Below are 15,491 nucleotides of genomic sequence, written 5' to 3' on the forward strand. Positions count from 1 at the left end.
AAGTTCAGTCAGAGCGGCTGAATGGATGGTATCGACGTGTTCGCGGAGTTGATTTTCCAATTTGTCACGTTTACGGGGTACACGATAACTCTGGCATTTTTCTTGGGTCTGCGGAAACGGGGGCATGATGCTGCGACATCGTTCCCGTAAGGGTTGAAGGGCACCGGAAATAGCATCCGAGGACAGGTTTGGCGCATCGTCACGACGCGTGGGCGATTCATGATACGAGTAAAGTTCAAACAGTCATTTCCAGACTAAGCCGCTTTGTCAAACTTGCAGAAAGTGAACGTTGTTGCGAGGGCGTGATACAATGAGGCGTTTGACAAAATTTATTATTGTGGCTACATTGTCTTTGTGAACGTCCCACGCAATAGCTTGTGTTAATTTTCTAATTTTCATTTCTTCTGTTGTGTCCCTGCTGCGAAATGGTTTTGGTTCCGCGGTTAGCGGTTAATTAGAATTTTAAAAAATTTAGATGAATATTCATAGATTTATTCGATAATACATCTTCCATTTTGTTCTATTTATATAATTTTTACAATATATATTAATTAATACATGGTGTAATGGATACGAACTAAGAAAATGTATGTATGTAATAAAGTAAATGCGACGTTACAATAAAGATTAAACAACTTTGTGGGTATGAATAAAATATATAAGTTAAAGGAAAACGTGAAAATAAAATGGTTGATATACAGTTTTTTCTAATTTCATGAGAGTTGACACGATAAATCCAACACCTTATGGATTTTCGTCACTGAAGGTTGGTTATTTTATCGACATAGAAAGTGGAGACTGATTCAAGCGCCACCTTGTTATAAACGCAAGAAATTCGTGGGACAGTTGGTAGGGAAACTGCTATACCTCCTCCGTGATAATAAAAGTAAAAGAAGAAAAACATCACATTTTACGTTCCGTTCCGTCTCGTGAATCCGTCGCAGAACCGTGAAAGTTTGCTAAAAGTCAATTATTCGCGAAACGGATTGACAAAGATAGTTTTCCCTGTAGAAGATTATGTTGGCTCTTCGAGTAAGGGTTTACGCTTTAGTGCCGAGTAAAACACGCAGTGTGACGACAGTTTTCAATAGCATTCAAAACTAATGCATTATAAATAATCACATTCTGATAAATTAGCATTATTTAGTATGTAGTTACTATAAATTGTCAGTACACGATTGAATATTTGCAATCCTGATATGTTCGTCGTACACGTGAACGACTAAATACACTCATAAACGATGCGTACCGAGTACCGAATAACTTTTAATTCTCGATTTTCTCTAAAATGTACCATATTCCCGGAGGAATTAATAAATTTACAGTGTGCACAATTTGTCTGATCCATGTCTGATCGCGCAAGAGGGGATACAGATTGCCCATAGAATGATTTAATATTGGAGAATGTGGAGAATATCCATAGAATATCTGGATTGCCATTTTGAAACGAATGTGCCATCTGGTAGAAAATCTGGGAATCGAAATCGCGCATACAGAGACCTCTCGAGAAATTGATTATGACTAAATTCATATCAGTTTTATTTGATCGAGCATCGAGCCAGAAATTATTTTTCATTTTCAGACAAGGATATTCGATCGATTTTCAATTGCTACGATATTAGGACTGGCAGTCCAAAATTCATTGCTAGGAAGAAACCTTGCCACAACCCCTGGCACCGAGGAAAGCATGTCGTTCGAAGCTGAAAAGCGTAAGACACAAGATTATTTTGTTTATACTTTGGTTATGTATACGCCGGATGTTTCATATGTATCAACGCATAAATAGTATGTACATCGAAACAAATGTCAAATTGTTATGATTGTTATTTTGTCGAATAGAGAAATTCTTGACGATGCCGTCGCAAGAAAAAAGAAAATATTACAAAGGAACTGTCAAAACATTGGATCAGATTCCGACGTTGTTGGACTACTTCGACGAAAACAAAGAGAGGCTCATTGACAAAGACAAGGTCAGAAAGGTCGAAGAAATAGCGAAAAAGGTGTCAATATGGAGCGGTGACATCACTTCTTTAGAGATCGATGCTATCGTGAATGCAGCGAATTCAAGTCTCCTCGGCGGTGGTGGGGGTATGCTTTTGGTATTCGTTAAAAAAAAACAGCTGGGTAAACAAGATAATTTTACTATACGCAGTATTCTCCAGTTGATGGAGCTATTCACAGAGCCGCAGGACCAAATTTGAAGCGCGAGTGCGCCACATTGAAAGGATGTAAAGTAGGAGAAGCTAAAATAACTGGGGGTTATATGTTGCCTGCTAAATGTTAGTATACGGGACAGTTTTTAAGAAGCAGCAATCACATAGATGTAATCTTGTAGACGTCATTCACACGGTTGGTCCACAAGGATCCGGTAAAGACAAGTTGACAGCGTGTTACCAAAACAGCTTGGCCCTAGCGAGCGAGAATGGATTGCGTTCGATAGCTTTCCCTTGCATATCGACAGGAATATATGGGTTTCCTCAAGGACCAGCTGCAGAGATAGCTATGAGTACCGTCAAGGAGTTCTTGGAAAAGAAAAGCGACGCGGTAAGATTTGAAAGAAACGTGAAGCTTGTTAGAATAGAGACTTTTCATATAGAAATCGTGTGATTTGTATTTGCAGTTGGACAGGGTTATATTCTGTGTGTTCTTGAAGAGTGATTGGGACCTGTACGAGGACTTGGCAACGATGTATTTGTCGGACGAATAGGCGCGCGTATTTTTTAATTACATTTTGAAAATGTATGAGAGCGAGTGTGAAATAATATACTTGAAAAATTATCATCGCGGATGTTCTTTCCCTGACGCGACCCTTGGCGATTAGAACAAGTAGAGAAGCATAGATGGTTGGTTGGTCCAGTAAACCTGAAAGTAGAGGGGAGCAAGCTCTAACTAGTCTCTTTAAAAGCCTTATGTGCTAGATTTTTTATAATAATACAGTAAATTTGTGATCTAGCTCCCTGAGGATCTCCACAATCACTGCCCCTTTGCCTACCCCTTTCCACTGGGGGTATCCCCGCGAGGGGCCAGGTAGCTCGAGCGGTCCGTGTTTACACGCTATCCTTTATTACTTTCGGCGCGGTCGACACAGTCATAAAAACATAGTTTCCCAAACTTTTTCTCTGAAGGTGTTTGAATTTTGACGGAGCATCTTGTACAATTTGCAGGGTAGGTAATGACACATAATCAATAAATATTTTTTCGCGGAACACTAGTTTGGTAAACTCTGCCCTATACACGATCTCTATCCCTGCTCGGAACAGGCAATGGGAGCTAGATCGCAAAATTGACTCTTTGGGAACGAAAGCAGTCCAGACTCGCCTAAATCTCGCAGACTCTAAAGTCAAATGACATATGTTTAAGTATCTGCTTGTAAGAATGGTTTACAAGTGGTGTGCAAGCACCGACGAGATATAAGGATAGACCTATCATCTTATGGGACTTCGTGTCCACGCTATGAATTACCGACTGTGCAAAAAAACCAGAGGTTTTCGTATGCCCTCTACAATTTAGAGTGGTGAGTTTAGAAATTACGTAGAATTTCAGATATCGATTGCGTAGTTGCCAAAACACATTTGAAAATATTCGTCGCATAGTTGCCAATTTACTGTTACTGCCGTGTAATGCACAGCGCGTATTTTTGCTATTTTCCACGTTACAGCATCGACGAATATATATATATATAAATACAGTCCAATTCTGAAAAAGTAAACGAAACGAGTCGAGTCAGTCAATACAATTCGTCTGTGCTACCACTAATTGTAAGAAAGCTGTCAGCACAAATGGGATATAGGAATATGATTCCTATATCCCATTCGTGCTGTCAGCCTATTTTAGCTGTCAGCAGCCCCGTCGAGATCCTGCCTGGGGCTCCAAAACCGAGTTGGTAATACAGGAAATGACAAGAAAAAGAGGCCATGTGGCCTCAGCAAAGATGGCCACCAAAATACATTGGGTGATAGGTCTATCCTTATATCTCGTCGGTGGTGCAAGTTACAATATCGAGTCCGAGTGTCAATCGAGGATTTGAAATTTGGCGGTGAAAGAACGGGTAGCCCGTGGCCGAGCGGTGACCGGATTGGTCGGCGACTCGAGCGCCCGAGATTTACGGTTCGTCCGCATCGTGGTTCGACTCGACGACGGCGCGTCGCCATCTTGAAAAATCGAAGTGTGGTAATGTCTGTATGTGGTAATAGGTGGGGGACAGTCGTTAATGTGGTGCGTCTCGTACGGAAAATCTGTCACAAATGGGTAAATATCTTTTGCATTGAAGTCGCTGGTACCGTGGGTCGGCCGGTCTCGTGGTTATCGCGAATCCCGAAACGCCTGGACGCTGTTAAAAGAAGCACACCCATAGCTGGCCACTGGTACTCTCGCCGATCTGTCGTGGCGAAGGTGCGCTCTCTCGAGCGAGATCGCGGCTAGTGAACATACACACAGTGCGTGCGTCCTCGCGAGAAGAGAAGAGAGTATACAGTGTCTCGTTATCCGCGGACGTTTTTGCCACGGCTCCTCCCGCGTATATCGGTTCCGGTGGCCGTGATTCCGAGTCGACCGTTTTAGCTGCGTGTACCGTCCCGACGTTCTGTTAGTTCTGTATATGTCGCATCTTTGAACGTTTGGAGCGAAAAGTGTGTGCGTGCTTGTGTGCGTGAGTGCGTGTGCGCTCTCTCTCTCTCTCCTTCCCTGTCTTTCTTTCTCTTTCTCTCTCTCTCTCTCTCGATTCTGTCTGTCTCTGTCCGTCCCTCCTGTACTCGGCATGAAAATTCACGGCTACCTCGCCCCGTGAACGTGTAACGATCGTGTGGTTAGAAGAGAGCGAAGGGAAACGACGAGACGGTGCGGTGTGTGTCCGCGGGAGATTGCAAACGGCGCTTGTTATCCTCGCCGAAGAACGGGTTCCGCTCCTCGGTGTGCGCGGATCTCTTTCTCCCGATCGAAACGGCCCGAGCAAAAGCGGACGTACCACGGACTCCGAGTCCCGTAATCCTGAATGGCCGCCGCCACCGCTTTCTAGGTTACTGACGGACACCCGGAGAGAGAGAGCAACGGAGAGAATATCGTCAGGTGTGGAACAGAGAGAGGAGAAAAGGCCGAGAGCACGGTGGACTGACTGCGGTGGAAGCCCGAGAGAGAGAGAATAGAGAGGGATAGCAGTTTTTCTGCGGCGGAGAGAGAGAGAGAGACGCGGCGGCTCGTGTGGCTGAAGAGGAAAAGAGGAAGAAAAGACGAAGAGCGAGCGAACGCGAGGAAAGCTCGCTTGCTTGCTCGCATACTCGACCATACACGAGCGAGCACCGATGTGCGACCACCGAGGTACGCGATCACCATCACCCGGCTGGATTTCTCGCGTTCGTCGCCGATCTCTGATCGGAGACTCGCTGCATGTGGCGGGCAAGGCTTAAATCGCTGCTACCATCGCCACCAACACCGCTGTCTTCGTCGCACACGTCGACATCGATATCGACATCGACATCGACATCGAGGCCGAGACTTTACCTGAAAGATATAAACGCTACCGCGCGTTTAATACGTTTCTTCGCCTGCACATCGTTTTGTCTCGTCGTCGTCGTCGTCGCCTCGTTGTCGTGTCTACATGCATCATCCTCGTCGGTCGACAAACACCCAGTGATACAGTCACCGCGAGCTAGCTCTCGTCGAACGCGTCCTACCTACCGACTGGTAGTAAGTGGGTGTGGGTTCCCGTTCGTATGGCTGTGTGTGCGTGCGCGTGTGCTGCTGTTGCTCGCGTCTACGTACCCCGTGTACCTGCGCTCGCGTGCGTATCTACTACCTATGTATGACTGTTCGCGCTTATGTGCACGATACTGTAACCCTGGTAAGTATTAACAAAAACGACGGATTTTCGCGAGCTGCCATCGCCGCCGTTACGGGCGTCGGTAAAAAAGATTGCTCTCGGAAAGTCGGCTCGCATTTTCTCTACCCGTGTTTCTCGGTCTTTCTCTCTCTTTCTGTCTCTCTTTCTCTCCCTCTCTCCCTCTCTGTCTACTTTGCTCTCTGTCGCGCTTGCACGCTCACAGACATACGTACACGCACTCGATTTGGCTTCGAAAAGGCTTCCCCCTCTGTAGACCTCTTCACCGGCGGCTTCACCTTTTATTTTCGCCCTCGTAGTCGCCGTATAGTACTAGCAACTTTACATTTTCTCGCTTCTCGACTGTCACTGGCCAGCCAAATCTGTCTCTGTCGTTGACGCCACCCGTTACCAGCAACCATTATTGGCTGTTAATCTTCTCCGTTGCTCGACCGAGTGCGCTGCCAAATTGTTAGTTTGTTGTACGGGGTGATCGGTTTTTGAACGGGTGTGTAGTCGAACAGTACGGGGATACGGAAATTAAGCGGAGGTTGGCTTTGGACACTTTGAAATTTGCTCCACTCCCTACGTCTCCATTTTGCCTATCGATAATCTTGATGAATTCTTTCCACGCAAAGCACTTCGGTTTTCTTGGTGTCGGTGTTTAGCGAGCTTGACGTTTTCCTTGGAAAACATTTATTGGTAATGGGATTAAGAGTATGTTTGACTGGTTTTGGTTGTACGTTGAAAAATTTACGGAGAAGCCTCGGATCGTGACTCTTTGACTTTTAAAGAACTTTTAAGTCATCATCGGTGGAAGCGTTTACCCTTCGACAGCAGGACTGCAAATCGTTATTTCATTTCTGGCGATCGAATCAAGTAGATAACTGTTGCATTAGGAACAACGGGAAGATTAGTCTTTCCAGTCGTTCTACAAGAATTTTTGACAAGTTTGCCAAATAAGAGCTATAAAAATAGAGATAACAGAATTAAGGATATTAATCCACTATATCTCTAGTCACTAGTAGTATTGAAATATAGCGATTAATAGACTGTAGATTTTATGCATTTATGACAAACATTAACAAGCGATATATGTACCGAGGAGTGAAGACATCGGAAGAGTTCAAGAATATCGCATTATTTTTATTTATTCAGACTACTGACCGAAATACATTCTCACTTTATTCCTGTATCCTACAACCGACGTAGAACACTTTTATTTCGCATAAAAATCCGCAGCCTAGCGATCAGACATAGAAAACCCGAAGAATTAAAATAGAATAAAAATAAGTTTCTCTACGTAAAATAAACGTCTGCTCGCATCTAGGGGGCAGTTCCGCTTCGAATTGGCATTTCGGTTATAATCGACGTTGCGGATTGGGTCTTCGGTTCGAAAAGCAGGCTGCATCGGCTATCTCGTTGTATAATGGCCATACGTGGCCATATGTGCCTGATCGTTTGACAACTCGGACGCCTTCTTCAGCCCGCCCACTTCCTCGTGTCCGCCGGGCAACCTGCGAAGCCCCGAAGCCGCTCGAATTGCGTGTTTTTTTTCCTCTCTCTTTTTCTCTCTCTCTCTCTTTCTTCTTTTTTTATTTAGCCTTCCGTCCCTTTGTCTCGTTCGCCAAGAGTCACCCACGCTAAGCTACCGTGTGCGTTCTCTCCCCTCGTGTGTAACCTTTTGTGAATCCGCCTCGTTCGAAGCGGCGCATCGTTTTTTCCCCGCCCCTGTGTGTGTATGTGTCTCGCGCGTACACTATAATAATACGCGAATACGAACACGGACGAAGGTGCACCCTAACGCTAGCAAAGGTTTCCACACCGAGAACACGTATAGCAGCGCGGAGTTTGCGAATTGTACGCGAAACGTGTGCTCGTTATCGATTTTCCGGAGCAGCTATTCGCGAGGCAGAGCCCGAAGAAGGCGAAGAACGCTCGCGCGCTCTCCGAATGTAATGGTTTCCGATAATCCTGCTATCGAAACGGCTCCAAGCTGACCCGCGGATATAATTACGGTGCGAGCGACGATTGGATCGAGCCGACGACCGTCCAGAGCCTTTTACACCGAGAAAATGGCTGCACGCTCGTGATTCCGTTCCCCTCCCCTGCCGGAAATACTGTAAATAATTAGCAGCTCGAGTTGCTCGTGGCTATCCGACTACTTTGCGCGACGAACCGTTTCTCGATATCAGAATAAGGTAGAAACGTTGCAGAACGCTAGATGCTGAACTGCATTTTTCGCGGACAACGTTACCGTTCAAACTACCATCCATCGGATCTTTTTCTTAAATTCTCGAGGACGTTCGCTTATCAACGATATCAGGCTCCTGCATACATCTTTTTGCATTGTAAAACAGCCAGAAAAGTCGTACGAGTTTTAGGCGATCGTTGCAAAAGGGAATCTTCAATCTTCAAATCTGTGGTAGATTTTTACAGAGGTCTCGAGTTGTGGAATTTTTGGGGAAAAACGTGTCCTCAGTTTCTCACCACACCTGCTACATCACGCTATTTCTGTTCGTTTTTAGTCAGTATGTAAGAGTTTGCTGTAATACTCCGATTTTTAAACTTGGTGGTTGTGTACATTCTGGGTTTTTCGAAATTCGTGTGAAAGAGCGAGTGAAAGTTGCCTGAAATGTTAGATAAGTATTTGGGGTGCAATCTTAGATGCAACTTTAGTCAGAACTTGTTTGTACCAGGTCCCTGGAATCCAGGCTTTCAAGTCAGGTAGTATTGATTGATAGTGGAAGACGATGACCATCCATCGTCCATCGACCAAAACGATTGGTCCATGCGGACAATTCGTTTAATTCTTGAATGGACCATTGAGACTAGCGAAACCCTATGCAATTTTAATCTAATGATTCTTTAATGCGTGCCGATATTCAACACTTTAGCCGTCCCATTAGTTTCATTGATGTTTCGGACGCTGCAAGGATTGATTTCTTTTTACCCATTCGGTAACGAACAATCGCACATTTAACTCTCTATAGTCATTACTAGACAGCGGATTATATGAATTTATCCTAAGCTTTCGTAAAAATAACTGTCGGGAAATTTTAATCTTGTGAGATTTAGAAGTATTTTTGTTACTAAATAAAAAGCATTTAATGGTATAGATTGTATTCAATTACATTCATTATGTCAATTATATTCGTTATTCTCATGCAGCATAGTTTAGTTATTTAGTTATTAGGGAAGAAAGGCAACTTCCGCTTGGTACCAAATCCTTGCAATTGATATACATAGATTGAATATTGATAGAACGTTTATTTTGGTTTATTACACCATTCACCTACAAACAAACAAACGCCAGAAGCCGGCAAAGAGCAGCGCCATAGAACGGCGTGCAGGAACGTGTAGAACATGTGCAGAGGGCTAAAGAAAGGGATGCTTGAAGCGCGCGTATTCTCCGGAACACTTTTCGGCTAGGCGGATATTCGGAGAGCCATTAGCGTGATTGCGCTTCCGGGGAAGCGTCGAGACGCGGCGCGACTCGACGCGACGCATGGATTGACTCCTCGATCAAGATTATCGGGTTTTCCGGCAGCCAGCGTGCGCCGACATTCGAATCGATGGTGTTGTACTCGGGGAACGAGACGGAACGAGACGAAACGAAACGCGTCGATACGCTCTGCTCCCTTTCTCCGGTTCCGCTCGATACGTCGACCGGACAGAATCGTCTCTTTTAGCGGGAGAGTTCATCGTTACCCCGACAGCCGGCGATTTATTCTTGGATTACGCTATGGAAGCCCGGTTTCGCGAGTTTATGTAACAACGTTCGCGCCGTGGCAAAACCAGACCGCCAAGCGGAACAAGCCGGAGAGCGAAGCGAACCCGATGGAATTCCTTCTCCTCGAGCAACAACTGGTCGCGGCAGAGCCTCGCCGATTGCTCGTTTTACCAAACGGATCCGTTATACGTCCGTTTTCCAGCCGGTGCCGATTCGCGTCGCTTCGAGAACGGATCGCGGAAACAGAGGCAATAGGAACGCGTAAAACAACGAAGAAATTCGCGAGGATCGAGGAGACGCAGCTCGCAGCTGCGCGCCTGTGCCGCTGACCCAGTTCCTAGGGATGGCCATGCACCTAATTTTCCGCGACTCCGACCAGCCCAGTTTCGACTGGCAACCTTTGCCTCGCTCCACGCACTCGCCTCGCACCTGCATTCTTACGCCGATCGTGTCCGCCACCCTCGACAGCCACAGGTGGCTACTACTTTAGCCGACGCTCATGTCTAGCTCACTGTCTAGCTTTCTAGCCCTTTTTCGGAATTTTTTCGACACGCCCGCTACCAGTATTGGTTCTACTGCTTACCTTCTTTGGTTAAACGTGTTATTAACCCCTTGTACTATTTTACAATTAATTCCCTTTCGATTGACATGATATTATATGTTATCGTAGTCAGCATGTAGCCATTGGAAAATATGTAGGTACACAATAAATATAAATTTTCACTTTTTCCCTAGTAAATTACGAACGTCAAGGAAGTTCTAATATATGATGTTTACAGAGGTTGCAATAATCTCTTGGTGATTTAGACCTTTTCATATTTTCTCTAGCTATCTTCAAATTGTCGAAACCCAACAAAAACAAAAAAATTATGATCCAACATTTTGTAAGGAATTTTGAAATATTTGGGCTAATGTAACGTGCCTTTCTCTTGAAATATGAAAACAATTCGGCAAGAGAGAATCGTCCGTTTTCTAAATATTACGCTATGTACTATGACTTTATACAACAACGTGCATAAATAAGTAATTGTGTTCTACCAAAGGGAAGCTTGAAAAGCATTCTTTCTGTATTAATTCGATACGAAGTTATTAGGTTACGTTGTTATTCTGCTATAATTCGCTTAATAACCATAGCAATTGTAGAAGTGACGTAAAACAATCAAACAAAAAGTTACGTTGTTAGGGGTTAGTTGTTGGTTCACGATTAAAATTGCTGTTGCTACTGAAGGACATATTAAGTAGTCCTCATCCACGGACATTCCAAAATTACGAAATAATCTCCGGTCGATAATGTGTTCTGTCGGGTGTACTCCTATTCTATAAACCAACTTGTCTCTCGACAGGTTCATCTAAATGTTCATATAGAATTCTACTGTGCATTTAATGCCGCGTGTCATCTGTTTCATTCACAGAAGAGATCAGCGTTTTTTAAGGGGGTGCGGGACCCGAGATTCCGGGTTCTGCAGTCGGGTGGAGTCAAGAGAGTTTGAGGATCCTAAAAATTTTGGATCATACGTGTACGACGCCTTTCATATTTTCACTTTCGGGAACCCGATTGTTTTATTTAAATTTTAAGGACTGTTAAGAAAAAATGCATTTACGCACTAACATCCCCCCTAAAGATGACATTCGGGAGGAAAGTGTGGGGTCAACACGGTACTCTCGAATGTACTGGGCTCTCCTCATACCCACTAAAAAAACCCAACAGTCCAGGACTCAAAATTGAAACCTGATCCACCTCCTACTGGACCAAAGCAGAGGTCGGCATTATTTGGCGAAACACACACAAACATTTCAAATACTATTTAATATTTTACATTTTATTTGGCTGAAAGAAAATAGTACTTTAAATAAGATATACAATTTCGAAAATGAAATATTTCTATTTTAACAATCTGGAACACGAAATAAAATATCTTACTTTTTGCATTCTTATAATACTCTGAGAAACCGCATAAACATACAGTCAATCTTATCGTTAAAGAACGATTTACATACACTCATAAATGTACTGAATTCGAACCGTGATTTTCAGCAATAATATTTGAAATTAAAATTGAAAATACTGCCTCAAATAAATTATTTTATTCTCAAAAATTACTGCATCAAATAAAATATTTTATTTTCAAAGTTGTACATATACTTTAAAATAAATAGGATTATTTACTATTTACTATTTAAAATATACTATTTTCCTCAGCTCTGGACCAAAGAATGGTGAGCACTGCGACCCGCTATTCGCATTACTTCAGTGCTCACATAACTTTGGATCTCTCCCACGCCTGTTCTTGTCTTATAACGCTAGGCTCACACCCCTAATAGCGTTTGAAGGTACGTCCTCGTCGAAATGTTGACATTTCCAAGTTCTAGACCAGAATAGCCCTTAAGAGACGAAGCGATTCTACCTGGCGGTGTTTGCCTACGCCCCCAATCAGTTTCGCGGGCAAACTTTTCCCCGTTACGCAGAGGCCGACACGACGCGCCCCAGCGATTCTCACGCTCGCGCTCGCTGCTATAATTAGTCGGCGATGTCTCGCAGGTGCTCGCCCAATGAAAGCGTATTCGAAACACCTGTTTCGCTGACGCACGCGATCGGACCCGCTGCCGCTCCCCCATCCGATGTCGGCCAATCAATTTCGAATCACCGTCGACTCTGTCCCCATATCGTCAGACTCTGTTCATATGTTAGGAATGGGCATATCGGGCAGCTTGCTGGAATGTCGTGCTCCACGCTCGCTTTCGGACACGATCTTCTTATCAGTAGACTGCGAATTAAGTGACCCGCATCTGTTGTGAAAAGCAGAATCCACTTAGCAATGTCTTTCTTCACTTAATAATTCGAGTAGGTCGAAAGTAATGCACAGATACTCTTCAATTCTTTTAATTTTGCACATTCGCTTTTCTCCATCAATGATTTTAGACTTGAAAGTTCGTGGTCGTTGTCTGTATTCTTTTGATCGTCCCTTATGAATCACTGTCACCGCGTCCAGGAGCATTATTGTGTATTTTCTAAACTTCAGCTGTGTACGGATGTGCTTTTGGTGTGAAGGTCGATTCTCTGGATCTCAATGACTACTCGAATCACCGAGAAAGATTGCAAAGAAGATTGTAGTGTTCCATGAATGTGTTCCACGAATCAGTTTGATTTTGTTGTCGAGCACTTTCGCCGAGTATTTTTGGTTGGAGGCTCGGCGCGCGCGAGCCCACATTTTTCTCGCGTTGTCCGCGGACTAAATTCGAAGGCCCGTTTCACAACGCTGCGGGCCGAGTTTCTCCTGGTTATGTACGGCTTTAATACCGTATACATCCGACCTGTTTGCGGCTTTTGTGTTGCACGGCGGTCGACCGAAGGCGGAAGTGTGTCGGTCCTCTCACTGTTTATGTTTCGCGGCGTGGCGCGGCGAAACAAGCAGCAGCGGGGTGCACAGCACACAACTCTCGCAAGAAAATTACGCGCAATCACGTTCCTCTCTTGCGATTCGAAAATATCTTCTTCTACAGACCACGACCGGCCAGCTTCCTTTTCCGTTCACGGACCATGAAATCGCCTATCGGCAAGGCGGCCGCTCATCCTCGGTACATTGATCATAAAACGTTATGGATTTCCGAAGCGTCTAGCTCTCCGTTCCCTGGACACCTGCTTCCTAGTCGCGAACACTGTCCTGTCTTTTTAACAAATTACAACATGTCTAAAAGATTTCACTTACGTCTCTTGACGCATTTACATTTTTATAATATCGATCATCGGAGAACGAAAACTTCGAAGACCCACAGCTGCTAAATAAAACATCTCTCATACTCGAGGATCAACACGCTTCTCGAAACTTCCACTGAAAACGCAATTGTCTTCCGAAGTTAGTTTGCAACAAAAGTTTTCGAGCTCCATCAGTTTTCCCGCAGGTACGCTTGCAATATTTGTAAAAGCCTCGCGTGTCGATAACGATGCAGCAATCAAAAACAATATGGATTACTGCGACATACGTGGTTCGTTACTTGTCGCTCTAGAAGTTTGTCGGCGACGACACAGAACTTGTCGATAACGGAGCGATAAACGAAGCAACCAACTTTGCTGGTTTTTTCTACGTGATCCGTCAGGTGGCAGAGGTAATTGTCTCTCGACGGGATTAATAATCCGTCAATGCCGAGGAGCAACTTTCGCCAACCTTGTTTCGTTCGAGGCGGATAGCATGCGTACTCGAGCACGTAACTCAAGATCGGCCGCGTATTTTCGTTTTCCGTGCCGTATCCACGACTTCCAGTTTTCACGCGATCGCCTAACCCTGACCTGCGCGCTTAGGCTACTCCGAAATGGCCTGACGAACTTATCGAACCGGTTACTACCAATTTACTAGTCGAAATTGTCGATGCAAACTTTGTGCGTTTATGGCACTCTTCGTCTGCGAAAAACTCAGAAATATATTCTAAAAAGTTTCACTCTGGTTAATTTGTTTTTCGTAAATAAATAATAATAAATTTTGCCTAATGTATATATAAAAAGTACTTGAATCCTGCGCTATTGCATGAAATACGATCAAACACGATTTTTTTTATTTCACGTATAAAAATATCTTGCAACTAAATGTTTGCGTTGCAAAAAAAGATTCTCGGTCTACTAGTCATACCTTCGCGCTAGTTGATAAATGGAAACGCGCCACGACACGAATCATGATCGATTCAGATATAATTGATTATTTTATCGATAGATAAAATTGACACGCTAAAACGGAAATGATTTACGAGTCTCTCGAATGTTTTAATCGGGGCTCGGAAGAGTTCTGGGAAAAAATGTCGCTTCGAATAGAATCGATGAAATATAAAACTAAAAGAAAAACTTGTTTCCATGGAGTTTTTATTACGCGGATTCGAGATGAAACAGCTGAATACATGTAGTAGGTGTACGGATTAATTCGTAGCCATTTTTTCGAGAGTTTGTTTATTATTTAAAATGTTAAAAATCTTCATCGCCTTCTGTACATTCGCCTTATACTGTATATGAGCGACGTTCAATTTGTAGGATAGAAGACTGTACTTTAAAATAAAGTTATTGGCGATTAATTAGAGGTCCAGAAATTCATGTGTAATGAAAATGTATTAATTATAATAACATTTTGAGCATCACCTGCATTAAAAATCATTTATAGAGAATTAGATATCCATTAGATTTTCGCTCCATATGTCCTTATAGTTTTGTACTCGGGGTTGAAAATTCTCTCGTCAACCGCAAGATTAAAATTTATCATTTACCTCCGTACCGGAGGTGACTTGTTGATTCGGTGTTAGCCCTCCGTTTGCAGTTGTATTTTTATCGACGTCGCCTGCACACTGAGTCGTCTATGTTCACGACTAATTTTTTACTGTTCTAGCTTCTAAAAAGATCACAAAGAATAATGGTGTAACCGTTGGAATGTCAAATGTTTAACGCATTAAAGGGTAGATATAAATTTAAGAATGAAGTTTTTAAGTTGCCCGCGGAGGGTTAAAATCGCTATTACTATTGAAACATCTATTAAAAAATCCTCAATCATCGACTACAGACTTAACAGAAAACTTATGAAATAATTACCGCCGGTAGATAACGCGTTAAGCTGAAGTAGAATGATCGCGAACTCGGTCAGACAAACGAGAGTCGAAGTCGCCCCCGATGATCCATCGCGAAGTATGGCGGACTACAAGGTATGATTCACTCGCTCGCCTACCTGTATAAGTTCGTCCGGCTGGTTTCGATGGCTGACCTAATGCAACAGAGGGCCCCCCTTTACGTGTCCTCCTTTACGACCGATCGTAAAACGTTGTCTCGCGTCCAGTCCCGAAACCGATCCATTCCCTTTTACAATCTGCCTCGACGCTTGATTAACCCTCGCTCGCCACGCCATTGGTCCTGCGGAATACCTTGCCGGGTTAATGGAGACCCGTTGCAATTCGTTCGCCTAACAATCAATTTCACTC

At 43.8% G+C, this 15,491-nt stretch overlaps 1 protein-coding gene across 2 annotated transcripts; it reads left to right on the forward strand.

Annotated features, from left to right (window-relative positions):
• The first annotated feature begins 204 nt into the window (after positions 1-204).
• Positions 205-2,778, forward strand: LOC143208842 (macro domain-containing protein PG1779). Of its 2 annotated transcripts, none has more exons than XM_076423690.1 (6): positions 205-228; positions 1,583-1,709; positions 1,840-2,088; positions 2,163-2,279; positions 2,336-2,544; positions 2,621-2,778. In XM_076423690.1, exons 1-6 carry the CDS (start codon positions 220-222, stop codon positions 2,705-2,707), a joined length of 798 nt encoding a protein of 265 aa, XP_076279805.1. In that variant the 5' UTR covers positions 205-219; the 3' UTR covers positions 2,708-2,778. The 2 variants fall into 2 exon arrangements, with proteins under 2 accessions (XP_076279805.1, XP_076279804.1); XM_076423689.1 differs by lacking the exon at positions 205-228 and adding an exon at positions 893-1,032.
• The last annotated feature ends 12,713 nt before the right edge of the window (positions 2,779-15,491 follow it).

Source organism: Lasioglossum baleicum, chromosome 5 (genome assembly GCF_051020765.1).
Source record: "Lasioglossum baleicum chromosome 5, iyLasBale1, whole genome shotgun sequence".
Classification (NCBI taxonomy): domain Eukaryota; kingdom Metazoa; phylum Arthropoda; class Insecta; order Hymenoptera; family Halictidae; genus Lasioglossum; species Lasioglossum baleicum.

Bases quoted from the DNA above. Each gene is read 5' to 3' on its own strand.
- LOC143208842 (XM_076423689.1), top strand. The intron at 2,280-2,335 runs GTTAGTATACGG...GTAATCTTGTAG, and splicing joins TTATATGTTGCCTGCTAAAT to ACGTCATTCACACGGTTGGT. The intron at 2,545-2,620 runs GTAAGATTTGAA...TTGTATTTGCAG, and splicing joins TGGAAAAGAAAAGCGACGCG to TTGGACAGGGTTATATTCTG.